At 50.3% G+C, this 27,990-nt stretch overlaps 1 protein-coding gene across 1 annotated transcript in view; it reads right to left on the bottom strand.

Moving 5' to 3' along the window:
- Positions 1 to 27,990, bottom strand: part of MCM3AP (minichromosome maintenance complex component 3 associated protein) — a 1,669,219-nt gene that overhangs the window by 1,109,652 nt on the left and 531,577 nt on the right. The window contains exon 11 of the mRNA XM_069616041.1: positions 14,194 to 14,351. Within this exon, the coding sequence (XP_069472142.1) occupies positions 14,194 to 14,351 (158 nt within the window). The remainder of the gene's footprint in view (positions 1 to 14,193; positions 14,352 to 27,990) is intronic.

Below are 27,990 nucleotides of genomic sequence, written 5' to 3'. Positions count from 1 at the left end.
ATGTCCAGCAGGGACACACCAGACAGGAACGCTGTAGTTGCAGCGTTCGCAGCGGTCAAATGGGCTCTCGGACGGCCAGGTAACGGTCGGTTGGCCAACCGGTGACAATGGGTGATGCAGCCGGAGAGCCACCTGGAAATGGAAGCCTTGGAGAGGGCCTTCCCATGGTTCACAGGGCCAAAGTTCACAAAAAGTTGCAACATTTTCCGGAAACTCTTGTGCGGTCCACATAGAACTTCAGCGCTCTAGCCACATCCAGAGTGTGCAAAGTCCTTTCAGACAGGCGACGAAGGCGTTGGAAAAATCACAGGTAACACCATAGGCTTGTTTAGATGAAAGTCCAACGGCACCTTGGGCATGAAGGAGGGGTGCATCCTCAGCACCACCCTCGTGTCGTGAAAAGTCAAGTATGGTGGCATACCGGACAGGGCCTGAATCTCATCCACTCGTGCAGGTGATGGCCACAAGGAACGCGGTCTTCCACGACAAGAACTTCAGCAGAGTGGTATGCATAGGTTCGAATGGAGGGCCCATGAGCCTAGACAGCACCACATTGAGTTCCCACGCCTGGGCTGGAGCCTTCAATGGCAGGAATGAGCTGAACAGTCCTTTGACAAACTCCTTAACCAGACGGTGCAACCGTAATGACGACCGTCCCAGAGATCTGGTGTAGCGGGAGATGGCCACCAGATGAACTTTGATGAAGGCATGAGCCAGTCCTGCTTTGGCCAACAACAGCAAATACTGCAGTACCTGCAGAGCCGTGACTCATAGAGGGTCGATCTTCTGTGCACGGCACCAAACGGCGAACCTCTTCCATTTATGTCCGTAGCATTTCAGTGTGGACGATGCCCTGGCCTTGGCAAGGACCTCTTTACAGTCCGCCGGGAGATCGTAGACCCCGAACTCTAACGCTACAGGAGCCAGGCCTTCAGGTTCAACAATCCTGGGTCGTGGTGCAGAATTGCGCCTCCTTCCCTGGCGAGAAGATCTGCGACTACTGGAAGCTTGACTGGAGGGGACGCTGACATGTTGAGAAGGTGCGGGTACCATATCTGCCTCGGCCATGCTCGTGCAACGAGGATCATCCTGCACCGGGACAGTCGAGTTGATTGAGGAGTCCAAGAAGCAATGGCAATGGAGGGACCTCATACAGAAACAGGCCGTCCAAGGAGAATGAGAATGCATCCCCCATGCTCCCCGGCTGGGGAAAACTGCTGGCGAACCTCCGGCATTGGTGTTCGTCGAAACAGATCGATCTGGGGATTGCCCCATCTGCGGAACAAGTGATCCACTTGGTCCTACCAAAGTTCCCACTCGTGGCAAGAGCGCAGCTCCCTGCTGAGGGAGTCGGCGACTGTGTTCTTCACTCCTGTCAAATGAAACGGAATGAAGAACATCCCCTGGGCTACGGCCCAGTGCCATAGGTCCTGCGCTTCTTTGGAGAGCGCCGGGGGATCTGGTACCCCTCTGCTTCCTGATGTAGAACATCATGGTGGTATTGTCCACGAAGACCTGCAACACCTTGCCCTTGAGGGACGGAAGGAAGGACTTGAGGGCCCAAAACACTGCTCGCAGTTCCAGCACGTTGATGTGCAACATCTTCTCCTCCGGCAGCCACAGGCCTCTTGCATTAAGACTTCCGGTGTGAGCTCCCCAACCTTCCAGAGAGGTGACCGTCTCCTGGTACAGTGGGGTCTGGAAATCCACGTCTCCAGACAGATGTGCGCGAATTCCCCACCACCTTATCGCCCGACGGAAGCTCTTGTCGAGCGTGATCTTGTCCTGAGAGCTTCCCGACACTTGGATCCAACGGTCGTCGAAGAACTCCTGTAGCGGGTGCATCCGTAGCCTACACAGTCGGATGAGGTAGCTGCATGATGACATGCCGAGCAGAGACTTAATGGTCCTCACCGTGGCAATCTTGAGTGCCAACAGCTGTTGCACCGTGCCCAAGATGGCCGCAATCCTTTCTTCCGACAGATGCCAGGCACGACACTGTGTTGAGTCGGGATCCCAGAAACAGCACGTCCTGCGATGGAGTCGAGCAGGACTTCGCATAGGTCACCGAGAACCCCAGGTCCGACAGCGATCAGTCTTCGCAGTGCGATCGACGGCGATGTCCCTTGAACTGGCTCGATGAGCCAGTCGTCCAAATAAGGGTAGACGTGGATCCCCTGCAGTCGCAGCTGCGCCGCCACTGGTGCCAGGCACTTGGCGCCGACTACAATCCAAGGAAAGGGCCTTGAGTTGGTAATGCTTCCAATGAATCACTAAGCGCAGAAACTTGTGGTGTCCCACGGGATGGAAAGTAAGCATCCTCCAAGTCCAACAACGACAGAAAGTCTCCCTCGTCGAGCAGTCCGAGCACGTGATGTATTGTTTATTCGACTGAGGTCTAGGATGGGCGCCTCCAGCCTACGGTCTTTTTCACGAGGAAGTCCTTTGAGTACACTCCCAAAGAGGCTCCGGGTCTCCGGACGAGCTCAATCGTGCCTTTCTTTAGCATGGCCCGCACCTCCAGCAGCAGCTGAGGGACGTGGATTTCCTGCCGGGCCACCGGTGGGATTCGGGGACACTTCAGTTGAAATTCCAGTGTGTGTCCGTGGGTGAGAGCATCCAGCACCCAACTGTCGGTGGAGATGGTCTTCCACACGCTGACAGTTCTCCAGGTGGCCTCCCACTGGGGTGCACGGGTGGGGGCCCGATGCCACGGCCGGTTCAAACCTGCTTGGATGTCGAAGGGCCGCCTTGGTGACCCTGCGACGACAACGTCCCCCACTGAAATTCTTGGCACAGCCCCTGCTGGTTTCCTGAGCTGAAGAGCGGGAGGGTTGGCGGTAAGAAGAGGAGGAACCCCTGCTGAAACCTTGAGGATCCTTGGGACTTGCTACCTGAGGTCCGAAAGGACAGCTGTCGGTGTTGAAGCGTGCCCAAGGCACGAGCCGTCTGGGTCCGCCTTGATGGCTTGAAGAGACTCATCTACAGCCTTCCCGAACAGATTGTCCCCTTCAAAGGGCATATCCAACACCCTAGACTGAACGTCTTGGCAGAAATCGGTGGCCTTGAGCCAGCCCCAACGACAAAGGCAAATGATGTTGCCCATTTAGCGGAACCCTGTGTCGGCGATGGCCGTGGCCACTGTGATTATGTGGTCCGACGCCACCTCACCTTCCTGCAGAATCTCCAATGCTTCCGACCTCTTGCAGTCAGGAAGTCCAGAAAGGGAGCGATCTTGAACCACAGCTCCTGGTCGTGGCGTGCCACGATGATGAGAGCATTGGCGGCCTTGATGATAGTCGCCGCCGAGGAGATAACTCGTCGCCCCATGGCATCTAACTTCTTCCCCTCACTGTCCGGAGCGGTGGAGGCCACCGAAGAGGAGGAGCCTGAAAACTTCTTGGCTGCTGCTGAAACAACAGAGTCCGGGGACGGCCGAGTCCGTAAGCAGTTGGGTGCAGAGTCCGGCACCCTGTACTTCTCATAACGGTCCCTCTTCGCCAGGGCCATGGAAGGGTTCTTCATGAGAGACGAGCCCTCGTCCCAAATGTCATCCAGCAAAGGGACCGAAAGGACAGTCTTTCTCTTTGCCTCGTGGCACTGATATAAGAAGCCCTCCTTCTCCTCTGGAACGAGCTGGAAGAGCTCTGAAGCCCTGGAGATCATCACGTGAAACAAGGCTATCTCGTCAGGCCGGGACGATCTGGGAGGTGGAGAGGGGAGGTCCCCCAACCCTCTGTCGTCGTCCGTCCCAGTGCCCGTCGTCGCCGTATCAGGGTCAGTCTCAGCCCCTGGGGGGGTAGGGTGTGGGGGTGGGCGGGAGGTCAGGAACGAGGCGAAGGGTGGCACAGAGGTGGCGGGTGTACCTTCCTCTCCTTGGCCAGTGGTTCCCCCCCGTCAGCACCGGCACCACAGGTGGGGCCGCCGGTGTAACAGGCATCCTCGTCCGTATCTCTGAGACCAGACTATGCAAAGCCAAGAGAATGTCCACCGAGATGCCTCCAGGTGGCCGCAGAGGTAGAGGTAGAACCGGTACCTGGGGCGCAGACTGGTTGCCCGGGTCCTCGACGTGCTGTTCATAGTCGACGGTATCCTCATAGTCATCGCCTTGATCGTCGCCTTCCTCGGAACCCTTATCGTAGGGCCTGCTCCCGATGTTCACCTCCTCCTGGAAGGTCTGGAGGTAGGTAAGCTCCTCATCAGAGGAGATATCCGTGCCCTGGAGGACTACTGCCCCCCCCCCTGTCTGCAACCAGAGGGGATGGTTTCGGGGAAATGACTGGCATCATCTTCTCTGGTGTCTTCTCTATGGGCTGAATAGAGAAATCCCTCCTGGGCGAGCGGGACACTTTCACCTTTGGGGTTGCGTCCTGCGGATCCGCCACGGCGGCCTTCGCGAGGGATGCCACCACCCCTTCGATGGAAGGCTGGGCCTTCAGACTAGACCGGTACCTTGTCCTGCTTGGCCTTGGTCGACCCCACACCCTGTTGTGACTAGCTGCTCAGCGCCCCGATCCCCCTTGGCCTTCTCCGGCAGGTCGGTCTTGGGCTTCTCCTTGAGTTTGCCCGGATGGTCCGACTTCCTCTTGGATGAAGATTCCAAGCGTTGGCTGGTGATTGAAGTCGCTGGACACGCTGTACTCGCCCTGGCCGCCGAGGGGCCTGTCACAACGGTGCTCCCCGTGACAGTGAACTTGAGATGCTTAGCCTTTTGTGCCTTCCTTCACCATCACTGGCTTGTGGCCAATGCTGGATTTGACTTTTATGGACTTCATTCATTCACGGTGCGTCACTCTTTCTCAACTCTCATGCTGGACTTCCTTTGCATCTTGTACTCATGGTGGCCCTGAATCATGTTGTTCCCATCTTCATCTTATATCCTGGCTTGCAACATTATGTGCTACTACTGACTTCTGCAATTATATTTCGCTCGCCACTCTTGCTTCTCCACTCTTTTTGACTGCTTACTCTTTTCTCTCCTCCTTTCCCTTCTCCCTTTTCCCATCTCCTTCCCTTACTTTCTTCTATGCACTTACTCTATCAGAATTGTCCCTGGACCCAATATGACAGTAACCTCGTCTGTTTCCTCCACCCTCCCATTAATGTTTTTTCCTCCCCACCACCCCTTCAGCACTATCTGAAATGTCGTCAGGCCTAGTATGATAGTCGCTTGTTTTGTTCCTCCCCTCCCTTTCTGCACCCCTCTCCCTCACCTTTTGTTTTTCTCTGGCTCTACCAGAAATGTCATCAGGCCTAGTATGGTAGTCGCCTGTCTGTTTCCATTTCCTTCCCACTCTCCCCCTCCCTTCCTTATCTATGTCTTAGCTCTTGCACTATCTGAAATGTTGTCAGACCGAGTACGATAGTTAATTTCACATCCTTACTGTTCATGGCCTGTAAGAATGTGGTTGTATTTTCCCTTGTTACCTCCCTTGCCTTGAAGTGCTTTGAAACACATTGTGTATAGGCGCTATATAAATAAACAATCCTATCAAACGATCATACCCCCGCGGGAGGGGCGCCCTGAAAGGTCTTAGAAGACCGCTCAGCTTTCTTGGAATCAGGGGAGGCATGCTGCTGGGACCAACCCGGAGCAGGGGCCTTGGCCTGCAGCCATTACTTGAGCCGCCTATGCTGATCCTTCAGCGTGCAGGGCACCATCTCCTGGCAAAACGCACAATCTTCCTCCACGTGCGTTGGGTACAGGCAGTAAAGGCACTGGTAATGCCGGTCTTCCAAGAAGACATTCCGCAAGCCGCAGTCGGAACAAGGCTTGAAAAAGGGGGTTGAATCCTTCTCCTCCGACATGTCCACGCGGCGTAGGCCTTGAAGAATCTTCAGGAATCCTCAACGAAGAAACTCGACGAAATTCGCCCTTGAGGGGCGCTGAAGAATCCAAAAAACGGGTCCCCGTTAATCGGAAGCTAGATCGATGGAGCACAAGGCTCGATTGACCAACAAATAGAGTAAAAACTCTTTAAAAAAAAAAAAGACGAAAAATGCAGTAAATGCTCGAGATCGAAGCACGAGAACTCCCAAAACTTGAATATGCAGTAAAAATCTGAAGATGGCTGCCAAAGGAGGGGGTCAGGTAGAGGACAGTCATTGGATGGCGGCAGTATGACCCAGAGCTCAGTGATTGGTTGTTAGGAGAAATTAAACTGAAACTGATTTTTTCTTTACCGAGGATTCCCAGCCTGACAGGGAATATTCATGAGCATGTGAATCCATCCCAGACCCCATGCTAGAAAAAGAGCGTTCCACTGCAAGGGCCCAGATCAGCTGTTAGCCGCATAGCCCAGATTGTGCAGTGTTCAGGCTCTTGCGCTGATGGGGAAGAGGCATGCCATGGGGCTGAGGTCATGCCCAATGCGGACCACCAGCCTTGGTTGGGAAGAGGAGTGGAGAGAGGAGGAAGCTGCGCCCACTTGTGCTTAACATGCACCTAGAAACACTAGTGTACAGGCGCTTTATAAATGCCAAATCATATATCAGGAGAGGAGTAGTTTAAGTAACCTTGTGTTGCTACTGTGGCTGCCCCAGTTAAACTGCAGTAATGTAGTTCCTAGGCCGAAACGTGAGCACCTCAAAGGCTTCTTGGCATGAGGCTGGTGAGCAAAGCCACATATGTTTACTGTCCTTGGGTTTGCTTCTCGTGCTCCGACAGACCCCTTCCACACCTGGGTGATAGCTCTCACGTTCGGTACCTGAAAATAAAGATTACCAACCCCTTTCTATCTCCGAAAGCACCAGCTTGATGGCACACTTCACAAGAAGATGACGAACTTGCTACAGCAGTTGGCGTCTTGAGGGTAGGGAGGAGCATGGAGGATAGCCAAACATTGAATGACCGGGAGGCAATATCCCAGCAAGATGCTATGTAAGGTCCAGTTGTCTAAAGCGGTGTGTTGACACTCCCTGATGTGCAAGGCCAGTATCCTCAAGCCCTGGAGAGGGCTGGGAGAAGTCGTTTTGTGAGGGCTGTGGACCTAGGTGCCCAGAGGAGACTGCGGTCAAGGCAGCACCACCTCTCCGCACTCCTCTGCCTCTACCTTGGGGAGGGAGGAGGGGGAGGAACTGCTGATCTTGCTTGCTGGAGGGCCATCACCCTTGCTGCGGTGGGAGAAGGAGGGAACGACTCAAAAGAAGGCAGGCTATTGGAGGGCCAACCCAATGGGATTCTGCAGTGGCTTTAGGGGGCTTACATTTCTCTAGAGACTCATTTGTTTTTTGACAGAAGAGGAAGCGCATATTCGACAGTTTAACATGGACGCTAGGAGCTAGGAGCAAAACAAGGAATTTGCATTCCTGAATGTCTCTGAAAGATAGAGCCCTTTTCCATAACTCTCTCCACAGTCTGCCATGTCCAGGCCCGACTGAAGGAACTGACGGGTAGCCACCTTGCCTCATAAACAAGGGAACTGAAACCTTCTTTAATCTATGCTATGGTGAGAGACTTCTGCTTCTGAGATCTCATTCAGTGTGCCTTTAGCCAGGACACAGGTGGCATTCACCACCCTCAAAGGTCAGGATGCCAGAAGCTAACACTTTTTGCCCAACTATGTCCAACTTCTTCTTGCTTTCCACATCTGGGGGCAAGGATGGAACCATTGCCCACTTTGAGCCCACTGTAGAGTCCTGAACCACCAGGCATTCGGGAGGGGTGTGTGTCTATAGGAAGCCTGGCCCCATGGGGGCCAAACAATACTATTTGGCAAGATCACAATTTGGAGATGAAGGCCAGTTTCAACAACTCAGCCAACCACTGGGACAGCTACTGCCAGTTTAAAATGTTAAATTGTGTCTTTGAGGAGACCCCAGTACAGAATATCTGCACTCAAACAGTTCCACTGGCTTTGCTGGAACCGACAGGCCCATGGTATCTGTGGCCTTATCAAAGCTTTGTTGGAAGGATGCCTGAGGCTTACCATGTGCAGAGGCGTGCATGAAAATACTGGCACCCCAAAAGCCGGAAGCCAAATCACTTAGGCCATCTTCCTGGTCCTAGAATTCCTGAATCCAAGGGCTCCAACACATAAGGGATGGGATCATCCCCATGATCTACAATATAGCACCTTTTTCATTATTTATTTATTTATTGCACATTTAGCAATAAGCTTTGTGTATACAACAAAAAATACAAAACAAGATAAAAACAGTTTCCAGTAAATTACTACATAATACATCATATGAACAGTTTAAAATCCCAATAGAGAGCTATGTTAAAAGCAGTTCAAGTCAATATTTCCATGATTTCCTTGCATTTCCAGTAAAAGTTTACAATGTAAAAAATCAGATTAAAATCGCATCCTTTTAAAAAGGCTGGCCATAAATTGGGAAGGTCGGCTGAACATAGTTTGTTATCAAATTCTTTTAAATGTTGCCAGCGCAATCCATCCAAATTTTCGCATTCAAATAACATATGTTGCAGTGTTTCGGGCGTGTCAATTCCACATTGCCTACAATAACGTTTATCGCATGGTAACCCCAACTGGGCTCCCATTGTTTGTAAGGCAATAGTCACTTTAAATGTTAGTCTTATATATTGCCTCGCTATTGCACTATTAGAATATGCTGTCAGGTATTGGGACTTTACTTCTTTACTTATGATGTGTTCACAAAACTCAGTATGATTTTTCAATGCAAATAGATTAGTTAAGTATTGTTCTTTGCTAATCTCCTGTAATTTTTTCTTGATACAAGTTTTAATCAAATTGACTACACCGTCTTGCCTCAACCCACAGCATCCTTCTTCCCATTTCATACATGTGCAAAGCGGCTTTGCTAGGGTACCCAGTTTTAGGTGGTTATCAAGTCTGCAAAAAGCATCAATAAATTCCCCAATCATGGTGTCATTTCCATTTTTCAGCATTTTATCACAAAAGCACATGATTTTCTTGATTACATCATATGTTATGCCCGCCATTTATAACTCCAAATATATATTCGACTGGGAGATTTGGTGGAAAAGCAAACAATTTACGAAGTGCCTTTGCTTCGTATCTTTGCAAAATAGCTAAGTGATTACCACCTCATATAGCACCTTTTTGCAAAGAATGCGGCCATCGGAGAAAAGCGCAGCGAGATACTGGTACCACAGTCAATGTCTACCAAGTCTCATCCAGAGCGAGGAGGCCAAAAGTGGTGCTGTCCGGAGTTGGAGGGGAGCATTCTTGGGTGTCTGTGCAAGAACCAAGCCAGCAGGCATGTGGGTGTGGAACAAAGAGGTGCCTCTGCCAACTTGCCCAAGCAAGGCGAGTCATTGCCCTTTGCCAGGACCGAAGTTATCGGGGCTGGGGTATTTCAACAATGTCCAAAGTCACTTACCTAAATTTGCCCCACTGCTCAGTCATACCATACAATAACCCTTTGGAGAGACTTTAAAAAGGCAGCTACCTTCCGACTTATCAGAATAGCATTTAGTCCAGTAATATTCATTGGGCCTCATTAGAAGGCTGGCAGTAAGGGATTACCGGCACCGGTAAGGGCACCGGTGCCGGTAATCCCTTACCGCCCCACTACGAGTTCCCTTTGTGGGTCCTCCCTTAACGCCTGGTTTTTCCAGGCGTTAAGGACGTGGCCCGCAAAGGGACTCGAGCTAATAACGGTACCGCAATTTGCGGTACCGTTATTAGCGCCTTCCCCATTCCCATTGAGCCCTATTAGGGCTCAAATGGGAATGGGGAAGGGCCCTAGTGAATGGGGAATTACCGGTCCCGCCAACCTTGGAATGGACCGGTAATTGCTCCATTCACCAGGGTGGATTTGGAAAGAGTTTGGAGGCCCAATGAGGCTACTTTGAAGAATGCTATTTAACATACAGAATATTATATATCTGATCTGTGCAGCACCTAAATTTAATTTTAACACCCACCTTCTCCCACTGCCTTCCCATGCAGGTGCTCACTCTCCTCAAATCACACAGCCCCCACCGTACCCCACCTGGCAAATCTGCAATCTGGCTATCCTAGGACGAATGACGAAGGGAGATTTCTTAAGGAAGACTCTCCTCCTATTACCCAGTCGCACACTGGTGCAAAAAGATTCATCCGTTTCCATTTGATTTTAAGCCTGACCTAATTTTGCAGTAAGACTTCCGTCCTCTACATAATTTAGAAAAAGTTTCTCACCATAGTGACTGCTGTACTGCTAGACCATAGTTCGGTTTCCTCCATGCTTTATGGAAGTCTGTCCCGTGTGTATGGGACCAGCATATTTGTACAGCAAAAACACATTTTTGAGGGTGGAGCCCATGCACGGTGTGGTCACAGCGCACACTGACTCCACCTACCGGCAATGCCCACCAGACCCTATTTTCCCTGCATTGGGCAAGTTTACTCCCTAGCTATCTCATTATCAGGGGACAGAGAAAGGGGCATATAGAGGAAAGGGTACTATGGACTAGGAACACAGCAATTACTACGGACAGTAACGTTTTCTTATGCACACATTATATGTCCTCTTTCCTTCAGAGAGAATGGGAAAGTACCACGCATCAACTCTTAGGGTGGCATGATCCATCTTAAGCAAAGATGTTCTGTACGACAACCTCCCTGAATCTAGCATCAGCCCTCCTACTGGTACCCATGCACTGGTGTTTTCAGAAGGCCCAAGGTGAGAACCATGTTGCTGCCTTTGCAATTGCATACTGCCTCGGAAAAGCTACCACCGCCATGGCTTTGGCCATAACTGCATATGAGTGCAGGCCCTTTGTGACAGGCTTGTGCTGTAAGGAAAAGCATTCGAAGATGCACGTCACTACCCAATGTATTAAGGATGCTTTTGGACGCCTTTGAGGCCTTTGGGGTAGGTTGGAAGCTACCAAAAGTAACAACTTTTCTGACAGTCTTGGTTTGGTCCAGATAAAATGTCCACGCTCCGAGTACGTTTAGACAGTGCAAAATCTGCTGTGCCTCGAATTGTGGACTTGAAAGACACTGGTAAAGATATCTCTTGGTTGAAATGAAAGAAACAAGGACATATCTTTGGCAGGAATTGAAAAGGGGTTTGAATCACAACATTATCCTTAAGGAAGGAAGGTGGTATGTGGTTTCTTGAATGTGCATAGCTAATGTAATTGCCCCCAAGAGCACAGTCTTCTATGTGACAAATCTAAAATCCAGCAATGCCAAGGGTTCGAAAGTCTTGTGTGATAACAGACAGGAAAAGGTTCAAGTACCACACAGGATGTGGAGCTTTAACTAACAAATACGTTCACAAGAGACAATCGAATTGAAAATGAATAAGTGGATTGGACATAGAAAATAATTTGTCGGAGAAACTCATAAGTGCCTACTGCCGTCAGGTATGTCTGTACTACAAGAGTCAACCCGAGTCCCTGAATCTTCTAAGTTGGAGGTAAGTGCAGAACTCAATTTCTAGGGGTTCTGCATGTTTAATTTATGGGACCCCTACTCTTTTTGCATTTTTCCCCCTTTATTTTTGGGGGGTTTCAATTTATGTTGGTGGGGTCCCATGGCTGAGGGAACACACAACTACTGACAGCAAATTAAATATGTATTTTATTAATTGTGCATGTGTTAGGCGGTTATACATCAAGGAAATTGTGTTTCAAAGCACCCACAGGGCAACAGGGAAGGAACATGGGAAAGAGAATCAAATGTAACAATGTTATGTTCTGTTACGTTACTTGGCATTTAGCACCTTATATTTCATTGGTATGGCCTCAAAGCGCTGGTAGGTTGAACGCCCTCGGGAACAATGAACAAAGAGGCAGGCCTACTAGGCCTTGTGAGCATTCATAATGTGCAAGTGCAGCGAGACAGAAGGGATGAGGAGTGGGGAGCAAGGGGGGTAAGTGCTAGGTGTATCAAGAGGGAAGTGCTAGGGAGTGAGCAGCTGTAAGTGCCTAGGTGGAGTGGTCAGCTGCCAATAAATAACTAAGTGCAGGCCTCTGGTGGCAAAACAAAGTGCTAGGTGTAGGATGTAGGCGATTGGGTGTGGGAGGCCAGGACCCAGGAGGACCCATAAGGGGCCTGATCACCAATCTCAGCAACTGTGGGATTTAGCAGAGGAGAGAGGAAGGGAAGGAGGAGGAGATGCAAAGTTAAGTGTTGAGGATTTTCCGGAATTTGGGGTGATCCGTCTCAAGACGAAGAGGAAGGGGGAGGCTGTTCCATAGGACGGAGCCTGCTAAGGAAAGCGTGGTCACCGCCCCCAGACAGCCTTGTGGATGATGCAGACTGATTTGAATTTTATCCTTGCAGCAACTGGAAGTCAGTGGAGAGTTTTTAGAGCTGGAGAGATTCGGTCCCTGGCCTTGAGGCCAAGGATATGTCTCGCAGCCCTATTCTGGATTAGCTGGAGGGGTCGCAGAGAAGAGGGTAGATTAAGAAAAAGGCTATTGCAGTAGTCTAGCCTAGAGAGAACCAGAGCTCTAGAGACATTGAGCTTCTGGGGGAAAGTGAGGAAAGGAAGAATTCCTTTCAGGAGGTGGAGTTGAAAGTGGGACTTCTTGGCAAGGTTCTGAATGTGAGGGATGATGGAAAGAGGAACCGAAGATGACTCCAAGATTTCTGGCTTCAGATGAAGGGGGTGAGGGGAGGCGCTCGTAGAAGAAGGCCAGAGTGAGGGACAGAAAGAGGGAGTCCCAATAGGAAGGATCTCAGTCTTGCTGGCATTGCGGCAGAGATCATTGGAAGTACACCAAGACTGGATGGCAGATAGGCAGTCAGGAATGATGGAGGAAGTAAGAAAAGGATCAGAGGGAAGTTTGAAGAAGAGTTGTGTGCCGTCTGAATAACACTGGAGGTTTGGGGAGAAGGTGGAAATGAGGCGTGCAAGCAGAGCAAGGTAGTTATTAAAAAGCCGGGGAGAAAGGTTGGAGGCCTGGCGGACGCCGCAGGTGGAGATCGAGGTGGGGGAGGAGAAAGAGCCTAGAATAACCTGGGACGGACAGTGAGGAAGGAGGTCAGCCAGTCCAGTGCCCGCTCCAAGGTACCTGGGGTATCGTGGAGCCGTTTTAGGAGGATGGAGTGGTTAACCGTATAGAATACAGAGGAGAGATCAAGTAGAATGAGAACAGCAGTAGAGTTGGAATCAGGATATGCAAGCAGTTCCTCATGGGTGTTCAGAAGAGCAGTTTCCGAACCTCTGGATGCTCGGAATCCAGATTGATGGTCATGGAGGCAAACAAGTTCAGTGTGCTGGGTCAGTTGGGGGATGACCAGCTTCTCCAAGGGTTTCCCAAGAAAGAGAGTGGTAGATATAGGGTAGTAATTGGATGGACAAGATGGGTCTGCAGAAGGTTTTTTCAGGACGGGTCGCACAAATGAGTGCTTGAAGGATGAGGGAAAAGATCCAGTAGCAAATAAGAGTGGTTGCAGAAATCAGCGAGTGCAGGGGCAAGGGAGCCAATATTGTCCTTACTGGTTCTGGAGGAGCAGGGGGAAACCTGTTGGAGGAGACCTTCATGGAGCGGACAACCCTGGTGACCTCATCAGGTGCAGTAGGAGAGAAAGGCAGAGGGAGGATGGAGACCATAAGAGGCAAGAGGGTTGGACGCAAGGGTGCACAGGATGTCCCGAGTTTTTGCAGTGAAATGTGTAGGCAGTGCATTGCAGAGGGCCTAGGAGGTGAGGATGAGGCTGAAGAGGGGTTGGCTAGTTCCCTGCAGATTTAAAAAAGTTCAGAGGAACAGCCACTGCACCCTTATCGAAACACCTGTTTACATGTACGTCTATTGCGTTTCCTATGCTTTGACAGAAATGCTCCAATCTCCATCCCAAGGGAATAGCTATTGCACAAGACGGGAGGAAGGGAGAAGGAATGTACCAATAATTAAAGAAAGCCAACTAGCCAAAGAATGATCTCTCCCCGCCCAGGCCTCCTTGTCGTTTGTCCCAATCATGCCACCCAAATGCAGCTACTTACTCATTAGAATTCTAATCTATACCCAAAGCTGCTACTCCACACCAATCACACACTTCAGTCCACATTTAAAAATTATTGGACACCTACCAGATCTCAAGTGTCTGTCTTGCTCTTTACCCGTCCGACACATTCAGGGTAACAGCCCCCACAATGATACATCCAGACCCAGGCCATCTTCTCAAAATGGTATTACCCCAAAGGTACACTCGCCCTCTCACCCAATGTTCACCCAACACCCGCAGTTCCATATCAGTCAGGCAATAAGGACAATGCCATTCCATCTCTCCCCGTCGTACTTACCCATCAGACACACTTAGGCCATAGGAGGCTACGAATTCCGTGGCTTCATCGACATCTTTGAAAAGCAACATCCGCATCACTGTCTCCACAGGGAAAGTGGTTGACCTCTGGTTGCTTGTGTAAGCAACATTTAGAGCAATGATGGCTTGTCTACGGATCTAGCAAACAAAAGAACAGTTGTACAAATTGTCAGAACAAATGTTTCTGAATTCATGTATCAAATGCTCACTCTGCTGCCCCTCCCTACACTGCTCAATTGGTATGTGCAGGAAATTCAGCCAAGCACAGGATTGGAGCTTTCAGTGCCTTCCTTACTTTAGTAGCACCATTCTTTAACAGTAGTTCTGTTCTCCAGTCATGCAATTTAGCAATGTATTCCATTTGATGTTTACATGGCTTACCAATACCTTGAAATGAACAAGGGTAAAGGAAATCAGTTTAATTGATACATAATAGGAACTTTTGGGCTATTGTTTATATGTGGAGAAGGTCCAGCATTCCTTTGTGGGGGGGAATGGGCATATGTGGGTACGAAGTTTTGCTAGAACAAGTAACGTCTATTTTCCCGTTTTGGAACAAACCTGCAAATAACTGTGGTAGGAAGTTTGTTTGCAAGACATCTGATGATGGCTTGGGAAAACCAACAGATGGAACATGTGCAGGGTTTCCCTTTAGTTAGTACAACTTACACAGACATGTATCCTAAATAGTTGTCCAAGCAATATACTTATTGAAGAATATACTCGTTATACAAAGTGGTACAATTAGGTAAAAACATCAACAATACATCCAAATACTACAAAGAGGATAAATATTTTTTTAAAACATCTATGAACACAGTTTATAAGAATGCAACACAGTGTTTCAATTTTAACTGTTCAAAACTGTGTTAGCGTTTTAAAGAGTTAGAACGTTTCCCTGTTTGATTGGTCATGTAGGGGACAGCAGGGACTAAGAAGGATGGCAAGACCACGTAAGATGTTCACTAGTTTTAGGTACTATGCACAATGGATTAACTAAAAATGTGAATGGGAACTTCCAGTGCAAGAAAAGGCAAATTTACAACAAAACAGTCAGGACGGTCCTCTCCAGGGGAATGTCCTTCACAATGGGTGCAGGTGTCAGGCTTCCTGGGCTTTAGAAGTCACAGTTCTTACAACTCTTGTGTGATTGCACCACACCGCTCTAGGCTCATGGGGCTCCAGCCTCCCCTTTTAAAAAAAAATGTGTTCTAGGTGCTGGCTTCCTGGAGTACGGTACACCTCGACTAGTAGGGGGTCACAGTTCCTAAGCAGTTGGGCCATGGGCTCTAGGTGGCACAGTAAGCTAGAGAGGGGTGCCTTGGGCCGGGTAACCAAACCTTAGAGACCATACTCCCTTTCCTGTACTTGCCCTACTCTCTGACCCAGTCTCGTTCTTCTTATGGCCATCTGGGTCTGCGTAGTGCTGACATGGCCAGAACTAGCCTATACTGGCTCACTAGGAACTGCTCTTCCTCCCAAACTTTCTTGCTTATAGGTCCTGTAGTGACGGCATGGTATCACATGTATGACACTGAAACAATGGGTACCATTTATACAACCTTTATTGAAATGGTTGGGGCTGGAAAAACTGCTAGTTGCCCTAGAACTGAGATGGGAGTAGTCTCGAACATCAAATGATAAACAAAACAGTCCCAGTGGAGTCAGTAAAATCAAAACGGCATACGCTAACAAAAACCTAATGCCTGCTCCATCTCTTGTACAAAAAAGTGTGCAATGTATGCAAAAGGAAAAAGATCAGTGTTCAAAAGAATACATTTAGTTGAACCAGCTCTCCTCCCCAAGTTAGACCTCACAAAGTAAGGCTGTCCCTGTAGGCAGGGTGACACACTCTGGCTCGGTTTCCAACAAGATACACAGTTCCAAAAGGTGGACTGAGGCCCATCTGGCCATCAACAGTAAAGTCTCTTTTCCTGACTTCCAAAATAATGTTCAACGAAATGTTCACAAAAGTCCCCCCTCTGTCAGGCTAATACCTTTCACAACAAAGTTCAAGTAGGTCCCCCTCTGTCAGGCTGAGACCACTTTCGGATGTCAAAGACTTTCAAATGTGTGGCTTTCTTTACAGACCACCACAGGACCACTTCGACTCAAGGTTCACAGTTTGACTTTCATTCTCCCCTTCTGTAGGAGTTAATCTTCTTGTTTTTACTTTTGCTATTCTTTCGCTTCAAACAACGCACCTTTTACAGAGAATAGAGTGGGCTACTTCCTTTTCGCCGGACCACTCTGTCACTTAGTATCACTGATTTTGCAGCGGTCCTTTTGCTTCAAAATTCATTCACAGGTCTGCCTTTTCTCGCATATCACCAACACCCGTGCAGCCTTCACTCGAGATATAATGTTGCTACTTTAACACACACCGGTGTCTCAGGTTGCTTTCCAACTCACCGGTGGTGTGCGTCTTTCTTGTATTTACGATTTCAATTCACAAATCAAGTCCAGTACCGCAACTCTGCCGTTCACCCGGGAAGGTCGCTTGCGTCCTTGAAACACAGTGCAGTCCTCGCATGTGGGATCTGGCCTTCACCACATGTCTTTTGCAGCCTGTCAGAGGGAACAACCTCCAGTAGGGAAGTCTTGTGGTTTTTGACCCGCTATTCTCATTCCTTGGTTCGTCACTCTGCTCCAGTAGGTTTGCCTTCGCCCAGAAGTTCTGCTCGTACTCGTGTTCCACCTTGCTCAGAGTGTGTCTCTCAGTGCTGCTTTTTATTTGCGTGAGGAGAGCTAATTGGTATCAGGTGTATGCACTTAGAATTAAGTGCCTGGCCCAATTAGAGGGACATGTCCAGCATGATGTGTGAAAGTTAATGGTGTTACTCTCAGTCATCCTCTTCCTCGGCCCAATGTTTGTGTAAAAACGGAGGGGGAGGGCGAGTTGGGACCTCTGTGAATCCTAAAAAATAGGACGGGCTGGATAAAAATGGGGGGAATACCGCGTCTCAACATCGGCTGCCTCACCCCCACTCCTAAAGACCCCTCACCAAGGTGATCCTGCTGCACTCATCCACCCCCATGATCTGGATCGAAAGGCGATGGCCGTGCCCTGGCCACCTGAGAGAGAGATTCCCCGGGGACTAGCGGGTGAGACATCCTCTGGTTTTTCACAGTCCCCTTTGCTGCCTCCTCACTTCCTCTGTACCACTAAACTGATGTAACTACTGGCTCCGTCTCAGGACTCTGGTGATCTCTCCTCTTCTTTGGCTGGGACTCCTGTTACCTTCACCTGAGCTTCCAATCACCACCTCCTGGACTGCCACAAAAGAACAAGTTACTTTCTTACCTGGTAACGTTCTTTCGATGGGATGGTCCGACGACGTATTCCATATCTATGACATGTAATCACCACAGCTGTGCTGCTTCGGAAACTTTTTTCGGCGTCTGCGTCGATGACGTCGATGCGCCATCGTCGAGGACCTCCTCCGACGTCATCCGATGTGATAAGTAGAACGCACGACGCCCGTAGCCTCAGTTGTAGTTTTTTCCTCCAAAACGTGTGACATTAGTCAACTGCCAGTCAGACACAAAGCCTTGCGGAACGTAAGCTGCAATCGCAAAAGAAATTCTGCAGCGGGGAAGGCAGGGAGGGAGCGATATGGAATACGTCGTCGGACCATCTCATCGAAAGAACGTTACCAGGTAAGAAAGTAACTTGTTCTTCGAGGGGATTGGGTCCTCCGACGTATTCCATATCTATGACAGACTCCCAAAGCAGTACCAGAGCAAGGAGGAGGGAAAGAATTTAGAATCAAAATTTAGAATAGCCAATCAAATAGCAGAGCAAAGGGCCGCCTTGCCAAAGGCCAGATCCTGTCCTCGGATGGAATCGAGGGAATAGGGACGTACAAATGTATGTACTGAAGCCCAGGTGGCTGCATCACAGATGTTGCGAATAGGAACACCCCTCTGCAGGGCAGTAGATGCAGCCATACCCCTGGTAGAATGGGCCTGCAAGCCAGCCGGTGGGTCCTTACCCGCCAAGCGGTAACACTCCGAGATGGCCAAAATAATCCAGCGAGACAAAGTCTGTTTCGTCACAGCTTGCCCCAAACGCTTTCCAGCGTAACCAATAAAGAGTTGATCATCCACTCTGACCCGGGACATGCGTGAAACATAAGAGCTTAAAGCTCTCCTAGGATCAAGGCTATGGAGCCTCTCCTCTTCCTTACCAGGATGCGGAGGAGGATAGAATGCCAGAAGAACAACCTTCTGGGCCAAATGAAATTCCTTCACTACCTTCGGAAGAAAAGAAGGACGAACTCTAAGGACAACCCTGTCCTTGTGAAATACAGTGAAGGGTGGCTTAACAAAGTGCCTGTAACTCACTCACTTTGCGAGCGGAAGTAACCGCAACAAAAACACAGTTTTCAGAGTTAAAAGCCTCAAAGGGCAAGAATGTAAAGGCTCAAACGGAGCACCCATAAGAAACTTAAGAACAAGGTTTGAATCCCAACCGGGCACCAGGAAAGGTGACGGAGGGAACACATTAGTGAGCCCTTTCAGAAACTGTGAAATTAAAGGGATTTTAAAGTAGGAACACTCTTCAGACGAGCGCTTAAAGATGGACAGCGCCGCCAGGTAACCTTTAATGGTACCCACTTGCAAGCCCCTGTGGGCCAAAGAAAGTAAAACGGACAGAACCATGGGGATGTCACATGTAAAAGGATCCACATTCTGAACTCTGCACCAGTCGCAGAATTTACGCCAACGGCAACGGTACAGAGACTTTCTTGCTGGCCTTCGGGCCGAGAGCAACACCTCCATCACGTCTTCTGGGAGGTCCCAATCCTTATACCTCAACCTTTCAGAAGCCAAGCGTGAAGGTTGAGGGATCTGACCTCTGGATGGAGAACCTGACCCCCCCTCCCGTGAGAGCAGATCGTCTCGGTAGGGAAGACGATGTGGAGGGCAGATGGACAAGTCGAGAAGGTCCGGGTACCACGTCCTCCGAACCCACGCCGAAGCAATGAGGATCATCCGGGAACCGAACTTCCGTAACCTCCGCAGCACTTGCGGGATGACAGGGACTGGAGGAAACGCGTACAGCAGCGGGAAAGACCACTGCACCACAAACGCGTCTCCTAAGGCTCCTTTGGAGGAAATTCCCGCGAGCAGAACCTCTCGCACTTCCGGTTGACACTGGAGGCGAAGAGATCCACTTGAGGGGTCCCCCAAAGGGCGAAGATCTCCAGGAGAATCTCCTGCGCCAACTCCCACTCGTGAGAGATCGTGCTCTGCTTGCTCAGAGCGTCCGCCGTCACGTTTTCTTCTCCGGCCAGATGAACTGCCGAGATCGAAACTTCCTGCTGGATGGCCCAGAACTCGAGCTGCATCGCCTCCCTGCACAGAGGAAGCAACCCTGCCCCCCCCCCCCTTTTGTTGAGGTAGTGCATGGCCACTGTGTTGTCCGTCAGGATCAGGACATTCTTTCCTCGCACAGTCGGCAGAAAAGCCTTCAGGGCTAGCCTGACGGCCCTCAGCTCCAACAGATTGATATGGAGTCTGGACTCCGACGGAGACCAACAACCGCTAACTGTCAGCCCGTTGGCATGAGCTCCCCATCCCGTGAGGGATGCATCCGTCACGATCGTCACCTCCGGCCAGGGAAGCCAAAATGGAGCCCCCTTCATCAAGTTGCCTTCGACGGCCCACCACAGAAGGTCCCGGGCGACCGAGAGCAGCACCTGAACCGGGTCCGACATCCTGCCGGAGGACTGCAACCATTGCATCTTGAGTGCCCACTGCAAAGATCTCATCCACAGGCGAGCCTCTGGCACCAGAAGAATGCAGGATGCCATGAGGCCGAGCAACCTCAAGAACTCGAACTCTGGGAGCGTCTGGGCATGCTGAAACTTGTGCACCATCTGCTGAATGTGAAGAGCCCTCACCTGGGGAGGAAAACACTGCCCCAGGGAAGTGTCGAGCACTGCTCCGATATACTGGAGCTGCTGTGTTGGCGTCAAATGGGACTTCTTTAAATTGAGGGAGAAGCCCAGCCTGTGAAGGGAGTGGCAGGTGACGGACCGATGATCCAGGACTTGCTCGGGGGAGCTCCCCCTGATCAACCAATAGTCCAGGTAGGGGTAGACGTGAATCCCACCTTGCCTGAGATGCGCTGCCACCACCACCATGAGCTTGGTGAAAACCCTCGGGGCGGAGGTCAAGCCGAACGGCAGGACCTGAAACTGAAAGTGCGAGTCGCCAACCGCAAACCTCAGGTACTTCTTGTGCTTGGGATGGATCGGCACATGGAAGTAAGCATCCTTGAGGTCGAGAGACACCAACCAGTCCTGAAGCTGAAGGGCCTGGAGGACTTGAGAGAGAGTAACCATCTTGAACTTGTCCTTCCTGAGGAGTTTGTTCAAACCGCGCAAGTCCATGATGGGTCTCAATCCCCCGTCTTTCTTCGAAATCAAAAAATAAGGGGAATACCATACCTTGTTCCTCTCCGCTACAGGCACCAGTTCTATGGCGCCTTTCTCCAGCAGGGCTTGAATTTCCTGCGCAAGGAGCGGATCCGGACACCAAAGAGAGGTTCCCTGGTGGATTGTCGCGAGGCCTGTGCCGAAAGGGACGACAGTAGCCGTGGGTTATGATCTCCAGAACCCACACATCTGAAGTAATGGCACGCCACTCTACAAGATGCTGCGCCAGCCTTCCCCCAACCGGCGAACCATGGGACATGGCCTCATGACTGAGTGGTAGCGGCTGCAGCGTTACCTGAGGGCAAAAAGGCAACTGCCCAAGCGGCCTTGGCACCACGGGTACCCTGTCGTCCACCTCTGGTACCCCTGCGTTGGCCTCTTTGACTGCCAGCTCCTCTCGCTTTACTGAAGGACGAGTAATAGCGAAAGGAACCACCCCTCCATTGCTGTCCCCTAGGACGAAAAGGCGGAGGTTGGCGAACTGCAGCGCCCAACGACTTCGCTGCAGCTTTTGAGGTCTGCAACCTCTCAAGGCTCTCGTCAGCCTTGCTGCCAAAAAGGTGTTCACCGTCAAAGGGCATGTTGAGGAGCCGGGACTGCACATCAGGAGCAAACCCCGACTTCCGCAACCACGCAAACCTGCGTATCACGGTGCTCGCCGCCATGGACCTGCTGACGCATTCAGCCAAGTCCAAACCCGACTGAACAGACTCACACATGGCATCCTTACCATCCTGGACCATAGCAAGGAAACCATCCCGTTCGTCCCCTTCGGGAATATGTTCAGCCGCTAACGCAACACAGTTCCACAGAGTGTGTGTGAAACGAGACAAGGCACAAATGGTGTTGGCCGCCTGAAGCGCCATACCACCAGAAGAAAACACTTTCTTCGCCCAGCCATCAAAACGTTTGTCGTCCCTATCAGGAGGGATGGTAGGGTACGACGCCTGCTTTGCCGGGGCCGTGGCCGCCTGCACCACCAAACTCTCCGGAGTGGGGTGCCTGGTCAAGTATCAGGGGTCGCTACTGGCTGGACGGTATTTTCGCGACAAGGACCTGCCCACCGCCGGGAGACTCTCCGGAGCAGTCCAAGCCGCCGCCACCCTTCTCTGTAAAGCCATATGGAACGGCAGTACCGGGTCAGTTGGGGGACCAACATCAAAGATGTCCGTGAGATCATCCTGCACAAACTCCCCTGGGGGAGCAGACCATCCCAAGTACTCGGAAACCCTAGCCATAAGGCGTCGGTACGAGGAATCGGCATGAGAGCCAGGCTCAGGCCTACAAAACTCCACCTCCGGAGAGGTGTCCAGTCCACTGGCATCATGCAGTGACTGCCTCAAATCGTCAAACTGACTATGGCCCGAGACAATTTCATCTGGAACCTGACTAGGAACCAGGCCCTCAGAATCCTCATCCACCTCCGAAATATATTCCAGGTGGCGAAAAGAAGGCACCCGAGAGTGCTTGCTCTTAACCAGAGCCTTCCTAGGGGGTTCCCACGTGCCACAGGGTACCTCCGATACCCCGGCCCTTAAAGGCGTTGAGTCAATCAGCGCCGGCGTCGAGAGAACAGGCATCGGCGCCGAGAGGATCGGCGTCAACATCAGATGCAGCGCCGCCAGCATCAGCGGCGTCGACACAGTCCTCGAAGCCGGAGCTCCGAGCGTGTCCTTCGACGACCTGAGCATCGACGGCTTAGACGACTTCCTCGGAGCCGGAGCCTCGAGAAAGCCTGTCGACGCCCTCGACGCCTCAGACGTCGATGTCTTCTTCGAAGACATCACAGGTGCACACGGTCTCGAACGCGTCGAGGACCGGGACCTGGAACGGGTACGTCGAGAACGAGTCCCCTTGTCCGAACGGGGCCTCTCCCCTGACTCGTGCCGACCACTCTTGCGAGCAGTGTCTCTCGACCTCTCACGACCGACCCCACTTGGGGGCTCGGACGGCTTAGTACCCTGCGACTCGAGAATCACCAGCATTTTCTTCCCGAAGGAAGCCCATTCCTCCGGCGTCGCACGGCTGGTGGGGTAAGCGACGTGCCGGGCAGAAACCTCCGAAGAGGACCTGGAAGACGACCGCTGTCGGCGCTTCCGAGAATGCCTCGAAGAGGCCGAGGAGTGGCAAAACCGACTCCTAGAAGGAGACCCATGAGACTTCCGACGATGAGGCGGAGAGTCTCCTCTCGAATCATCCGTCGAAAGCCCCCGCAGACTTCGACTTCCGGGGCTTGGACACCCGACCTACCGACAACTTCTTCTTACGTTCACGTAAGACTTTGGATGTGAGCGACTGGCAGTCGATACAGTCATCCGTGTCGTGGGCCTCCCCGAGGCACCAGAGGCAGGCGTCGTGCGAGTCCGTCACCGACATCTTGGACCCACACTCCCCGCACTTCTTGAGGGGTCGAAGACATCTTCACATGAAGGATTTTCTCACAAAAACGAACAGGTTCGAAGAAGCGAGAAGAACAGAACTCCAAAGAGTCGAGGCGTTAACCGAGATTCACGAAGCAACATGTTCGCGGAAAAAACGGAACTGAGGCTACAGGCTTCGTGCGTCCTACTTATCACATCGGATGACGTCGGAGAAGGTCCTCGACGACGGCGCATCGACGCAGGACGCAGACGCCGAAAAAAGTTTCCGAAGCAGCACAGCTGTAGTGATTACATGTCATAGATATGGAATACGTCGGAGGACCCAATCCCCTCAAACTCAATATTTTTGATTAGAAATCTGGTTGCTTCTCTGCTATTCCCATTGTAAAGTGCCATCACCAAAAACGGTCCCTCGTCTTTTGTATGGAGCTGAAACAGGCTTGCTCCATAATTTATGGTACAAGGCTGAAGTTACTTTCATACCTTGTAATGTTCTTTCGATGGGATGTTCCTCTGACGTATTCCTTATCTTTGATGTTACCCATCCCAGCTTGCTGGCCTCGGAAATTGTTTTCAGTAGAGGGCACTGCGCGTCGACCTCCCTCGAGTTGTTGTCCCTCGAAGGCCTGCGTATCGGCACCGACATCATCATGCGTATAAATAGACTTGCGCAGCGTCCGTTGGTCAGTTCCGTTTTGAAGCTTGAAATTAATTTGCATGAATTGGTTTTTAACCTTGAAGGAGGGTAAGCTGCAACTACAAGGAAAGTTTTACTGCAGGGATCGATGGGAGGGGCGATCAGGAATACGTCAGAGGAACATCCCATCAAAAGAACGTTACAAGGTAAGAAAGTAACTTGTTCTTCAAAGGGATTGTGTCCTCCGACATATTCCTTATCTTTGATAGACTCCCATAGCAGTGGTGTAAAGAGGAGGCAGGAGTAAAATGAAATATTTCCAAGAATGTACAGAATGCAACACAGTTTTCCCAAATCTTGTTTCCTGGCTAGAGGAGGAATCAAGGCTGTAAAATTTAGTAAAGGTATGTGCGGACGACCATGTGGCAGCCGTACATATGTCTTTAATTGGAACCCCTCTTTGGAGAGCCGAAGAGGCTGCGATACCCCTGGTTGAATGAGCCCTAAAATGTTGAGGGGGCTCTTTTCCTGCTAATTTGTAGCATTCAAGAATGGTTAAAATGATCCACCTTGAAATGGTCTGTTTCGTGATTGGCAATCCTAATTTGTGCCCTGCGTATCCTACAAACAATTGGTCTGCTTGCCTTATTCTAGCAAGTCTGCTAATATAAAAACTCAAGGCACGCCTTGGTTCCAGCCGGTGTAACCTCTCTTCCTCTTTCCCTGGGCTGGGGGGGGGGGGAGGATAGAACGAAGGTAAGGTTATTTTCTGAGTAATGTGGAATTCAGAGACCACATTTGGGAGAAAATTAGGCTTCACTTGTAAAACAACCTTGTCTTTATGAAAGATTGTATGAGGAGGTTTGCAAGATAGAGCTTGTAATTAGCTCACTCTTCTGGCAGATATTATAGCCACAAGAAAGACTGTTTTAAGAGTGAGAAATGTTAATGAACAGGAATGAAGTGGTTCAAAAGGAGTACCCATCAGACATTTTAAGACTAGATTTAGGTCCCACAATGGAACTTGAAAAGGTCTTTGGGGATAAACATTAGTTAACCCCTTCAGAAATTGGATTACGAAGGGTCATTTGAAATATGAAGGCTCCTCAGCAGTACGCTTAAAGATTGACAGCGCTGCGAGATAGACCTTGATTGTACCAATTTGAAGACCTGAATTTGCTTAGTAAAGCAAGAACGATAACACCATTGGTGTATTGCATGAAAAGGGTTGAATATTCTTTTCTCTACACCAGCTGCAAAATTTGTTCCAACGGCAGCAGTATAAAGTTTTTGTTGCTGGCCTTCTGGCCGAAAGCAACACCTCCATGACATCATCCGGGAGATCCTAATCTTTGCATCTCAACTTTTCAGAAACTAAGCGTGAAGGTTGAGGGTTCTGATGTCTGGATGGAGAACCTGACGTCCCTTCTGCGAGAGAAGGTCCTCTCTTTGCGGACGACGAATTGGAGGACAGATGGACATGTCCAGAAGGTCCGGGTACCACGTTCTCCTGGCCCAATCCGGGGCAATTAGAATCATGGATTTCCGGAATCTTCTTAACCTCCTGATCATTTGAGGAATGATAGGGAATGGACGAAACGCGTACAGAAGTGGGAACTCCCAGTCCACTACGAACGCGTCCCCTAGAGCTCCTCTCGGGGGAAATTCCCTTGAACAAAACTGATCGCATTTCCTGTTGGTGCTGGTGGCAAACAGATCCACCTGAGGGGTTCCCCAAAGGGCAAAGATCTCTTGAAGGACTTCCAGAGCTAGCTCCCACTCGTGGGAAACTGCTCTGCCTGCTCAGAGCATCCGCCGTCAAGTTCTTCTCTCTGGCTAGATGAACAGCCGATAGAGATATTCCCTCTTGAATTGCTCAAACCAGAGCTGCATTGCCTCTCTGCACAGTGGCAGTGACCTTACGCCTCCTCTTTTGTTGAGGTAGTGCATGGCCACTGTGTTGTCTGTCATTATCAGGACATTCTTTCCCTGTACTGATGGCAGAAAAGCTTTCAGCGCTAGTCTGATTTCTCTCAGCTCTAACAGGTTGATGTGTAGTCTGGACTCCGATGGAGACCAACGACAGCCGATGGTCAAGTCGTTGGCATGGGCTTCCCACTCCGTGAGTGAGGCATTTGTGACTACTGTTATCTCCGGCCATGGTTGCCAAAACTGTTCTCCTTTCAAGATGTTCTCCTGACAGGCCCACCATTGAAGGTCTCGAGCTACTCTGTCCAGAACTTGAAGGAGATCTGACATTCTTCCAGAGAATTGCAACCATTGGGTTCTTAGTGCCCACTGGAGGGATCTCATTCTCATGCGAGCCTCTGGCACAAGGAAGATGCAGGATGCCACGAGGCCTATCAACCTCAAAAAGTCGAAGGCTAGTAGACGTTGGGCATTTTGAAACTTGGTGACCATCTGTAGAATATCTTCAGCCCTCACCTCTGGTGGCGAGGCTTTTCCCAGGGACGTGTCCAGGACTGCTCCAATGAACGGAGTCTCTGTGATGGTATCATCTGTGACTTCTTTAAATTGAGGGAGAAGCCCAGCTTGTGAAGGAAGTGGCAGACATAATCTAGCTTGATCTGAGCTTGTTCCGGAGATACTGCTCTGATCAACCAGTCATCCAGGTAGGGGTAGACTTGAATCCCTTCCCTCCTTAGACTTGCAGCCACAACCGCCATTAGCTTGGTAAAGACACTCGAGGCGGAGGTCAGCCCAAATGGCAGAACTCGAAATTGAAAGAGTTGCCAATTGCGAACCTCCGGTATTTCCTGTGTTTGAGATGAATTGGCACATGGAAATAAGCATCCTGAAGGTCTAGAGATACCAACCAGTCCTGAAGCTGGAGGGCCTGAAGGATCTGAGAAAGGGTTACCATCTTGAACTTATCATTCCTGAGGAATTTATCAAATTCTCGCAAGTCCAACATGGGTCTCAGTCCTCTGTCCTTCTTTGGTACTAGGAAGTAGGGGGAATACCAACCCTTGTACCTCTCCGCTACGGATACCGGTTCTATGGCACCCTTCTCTAGCAGGTCTAAAATCTCCTGCATAAGGATCGGGTCTGGAAACTTGAAAGAGTTGTTCCCTGATGGATGACTGAGAAATATGTAGGAAGGGCAGGCAGTAACCTTGGGCAACTGTCTCCAATGCCCAAGCATCTGACGTAATAGCCTGCCATTCTGCCAGATGTTGAGTTAACCTGCCCCCTACTGGTGTCTTGTGAGGAGAGACCTCAGAGGGGTTTAGAAGCGGCTGATGCAGATGCCTAAGGTAAAGTGGCGCCTGCTTCGGTTTTTGTACCTTTTCCCCGTCCACCACGGGTAAATCGTCTCTGGTCCCTTTGAGCTGGCTGTCCTCTGCCTTTTCCATATGAGGAGTAAAAGCGAAAGGACCTACCCCTCCAGGAAGCTCCTGAGGGACGATTTGGAGTTTTCCGGATTGCAGCCCCAAGGGATTTTGCTGCTGTCTTGGATGTCTAATTTCTCCAGGCTGTCATCAGCCTTCTTCCCAAATAAAGAAGTGCCGTCAAAGGGCATGTTCAGAAGTCTGGCCTGTACGTCTGGAGCAAAACCAGACTTCCGCAACCACGCAAATCTGCGGATTGTGGTACTTGCCGCCATGGCCCTGCTGATGCTGTCAGCAGAATCAATGCCTGTTTGGAGGGACTCGCACATTGCATCCTTTCCATCCCTGATGATGTTTAAGAATGCATCCCTTTCTTCTCCTTCCGGAAGACAGTCAGCGAGATGAAGCACACTCCCAACGTGTGTGGCTGAACCTTGCTAGCGTGCAAGTGGCGTTAATTGACTTCAGCGCCATGCTCTATGCCGAAAATACTTCTTTTTACATGGCATCAAATCTTATATCATCCCTATCCTGTGGAATAGTAGGGTATGCAGACCTACTGTTAGATGAAGTTGCTGCCTGTACAACTAAACTCTGGAGTTGCATGCTTGCTCAGATATTCAGGATCTGAAGCGGATACCCTGTATTTAGCAGAAAGTTTTTTATTTACTGCAGGTATAACTTCAGGAGTTTCCCAATTTGCAGACATTTTTCTTTGTAGAGCAGTATGAAAGTGAACAGGGTCCTCCTGTGGACCTTTATCTAAAATATCAGTAAGGTCATCCTGCTGAAAAGAAGGTGTAGGTGTAGACCACCCCATAAATTCAATTATTCTGGCCATTAGAATCCTATAAGGGGTCTCAGCATGCTTTCCAGGGTCTGGTTTAGCAAACTCTACTTTGGAGAAATATCTAAACCACTTGCCTCATGCAGAGTCTTTTAACCTGTTCTCTTCAGAGA

The sequence above is a fragment of the Ambystoma mexicanum genome, chromosome 9, assembly GCF_040938575.1.
Source record: "Ambystoma mexicanum isolate Mex_15411 chromosome 9, UKY_AmexF1_1, whole genome shotgun sequence".
Lineage (NCBI taxonomy): Eukaryota > Metazoa > Chordata > Amphibia > Caudata > Ambystomatidae > Ambystoma > Ambystoma mexicanum.
The sequence above is the reverse complement of the archived record's forward strand: the minus strand, read 5'-3'. Positions and strand labels throughout refer to the sequence as shown.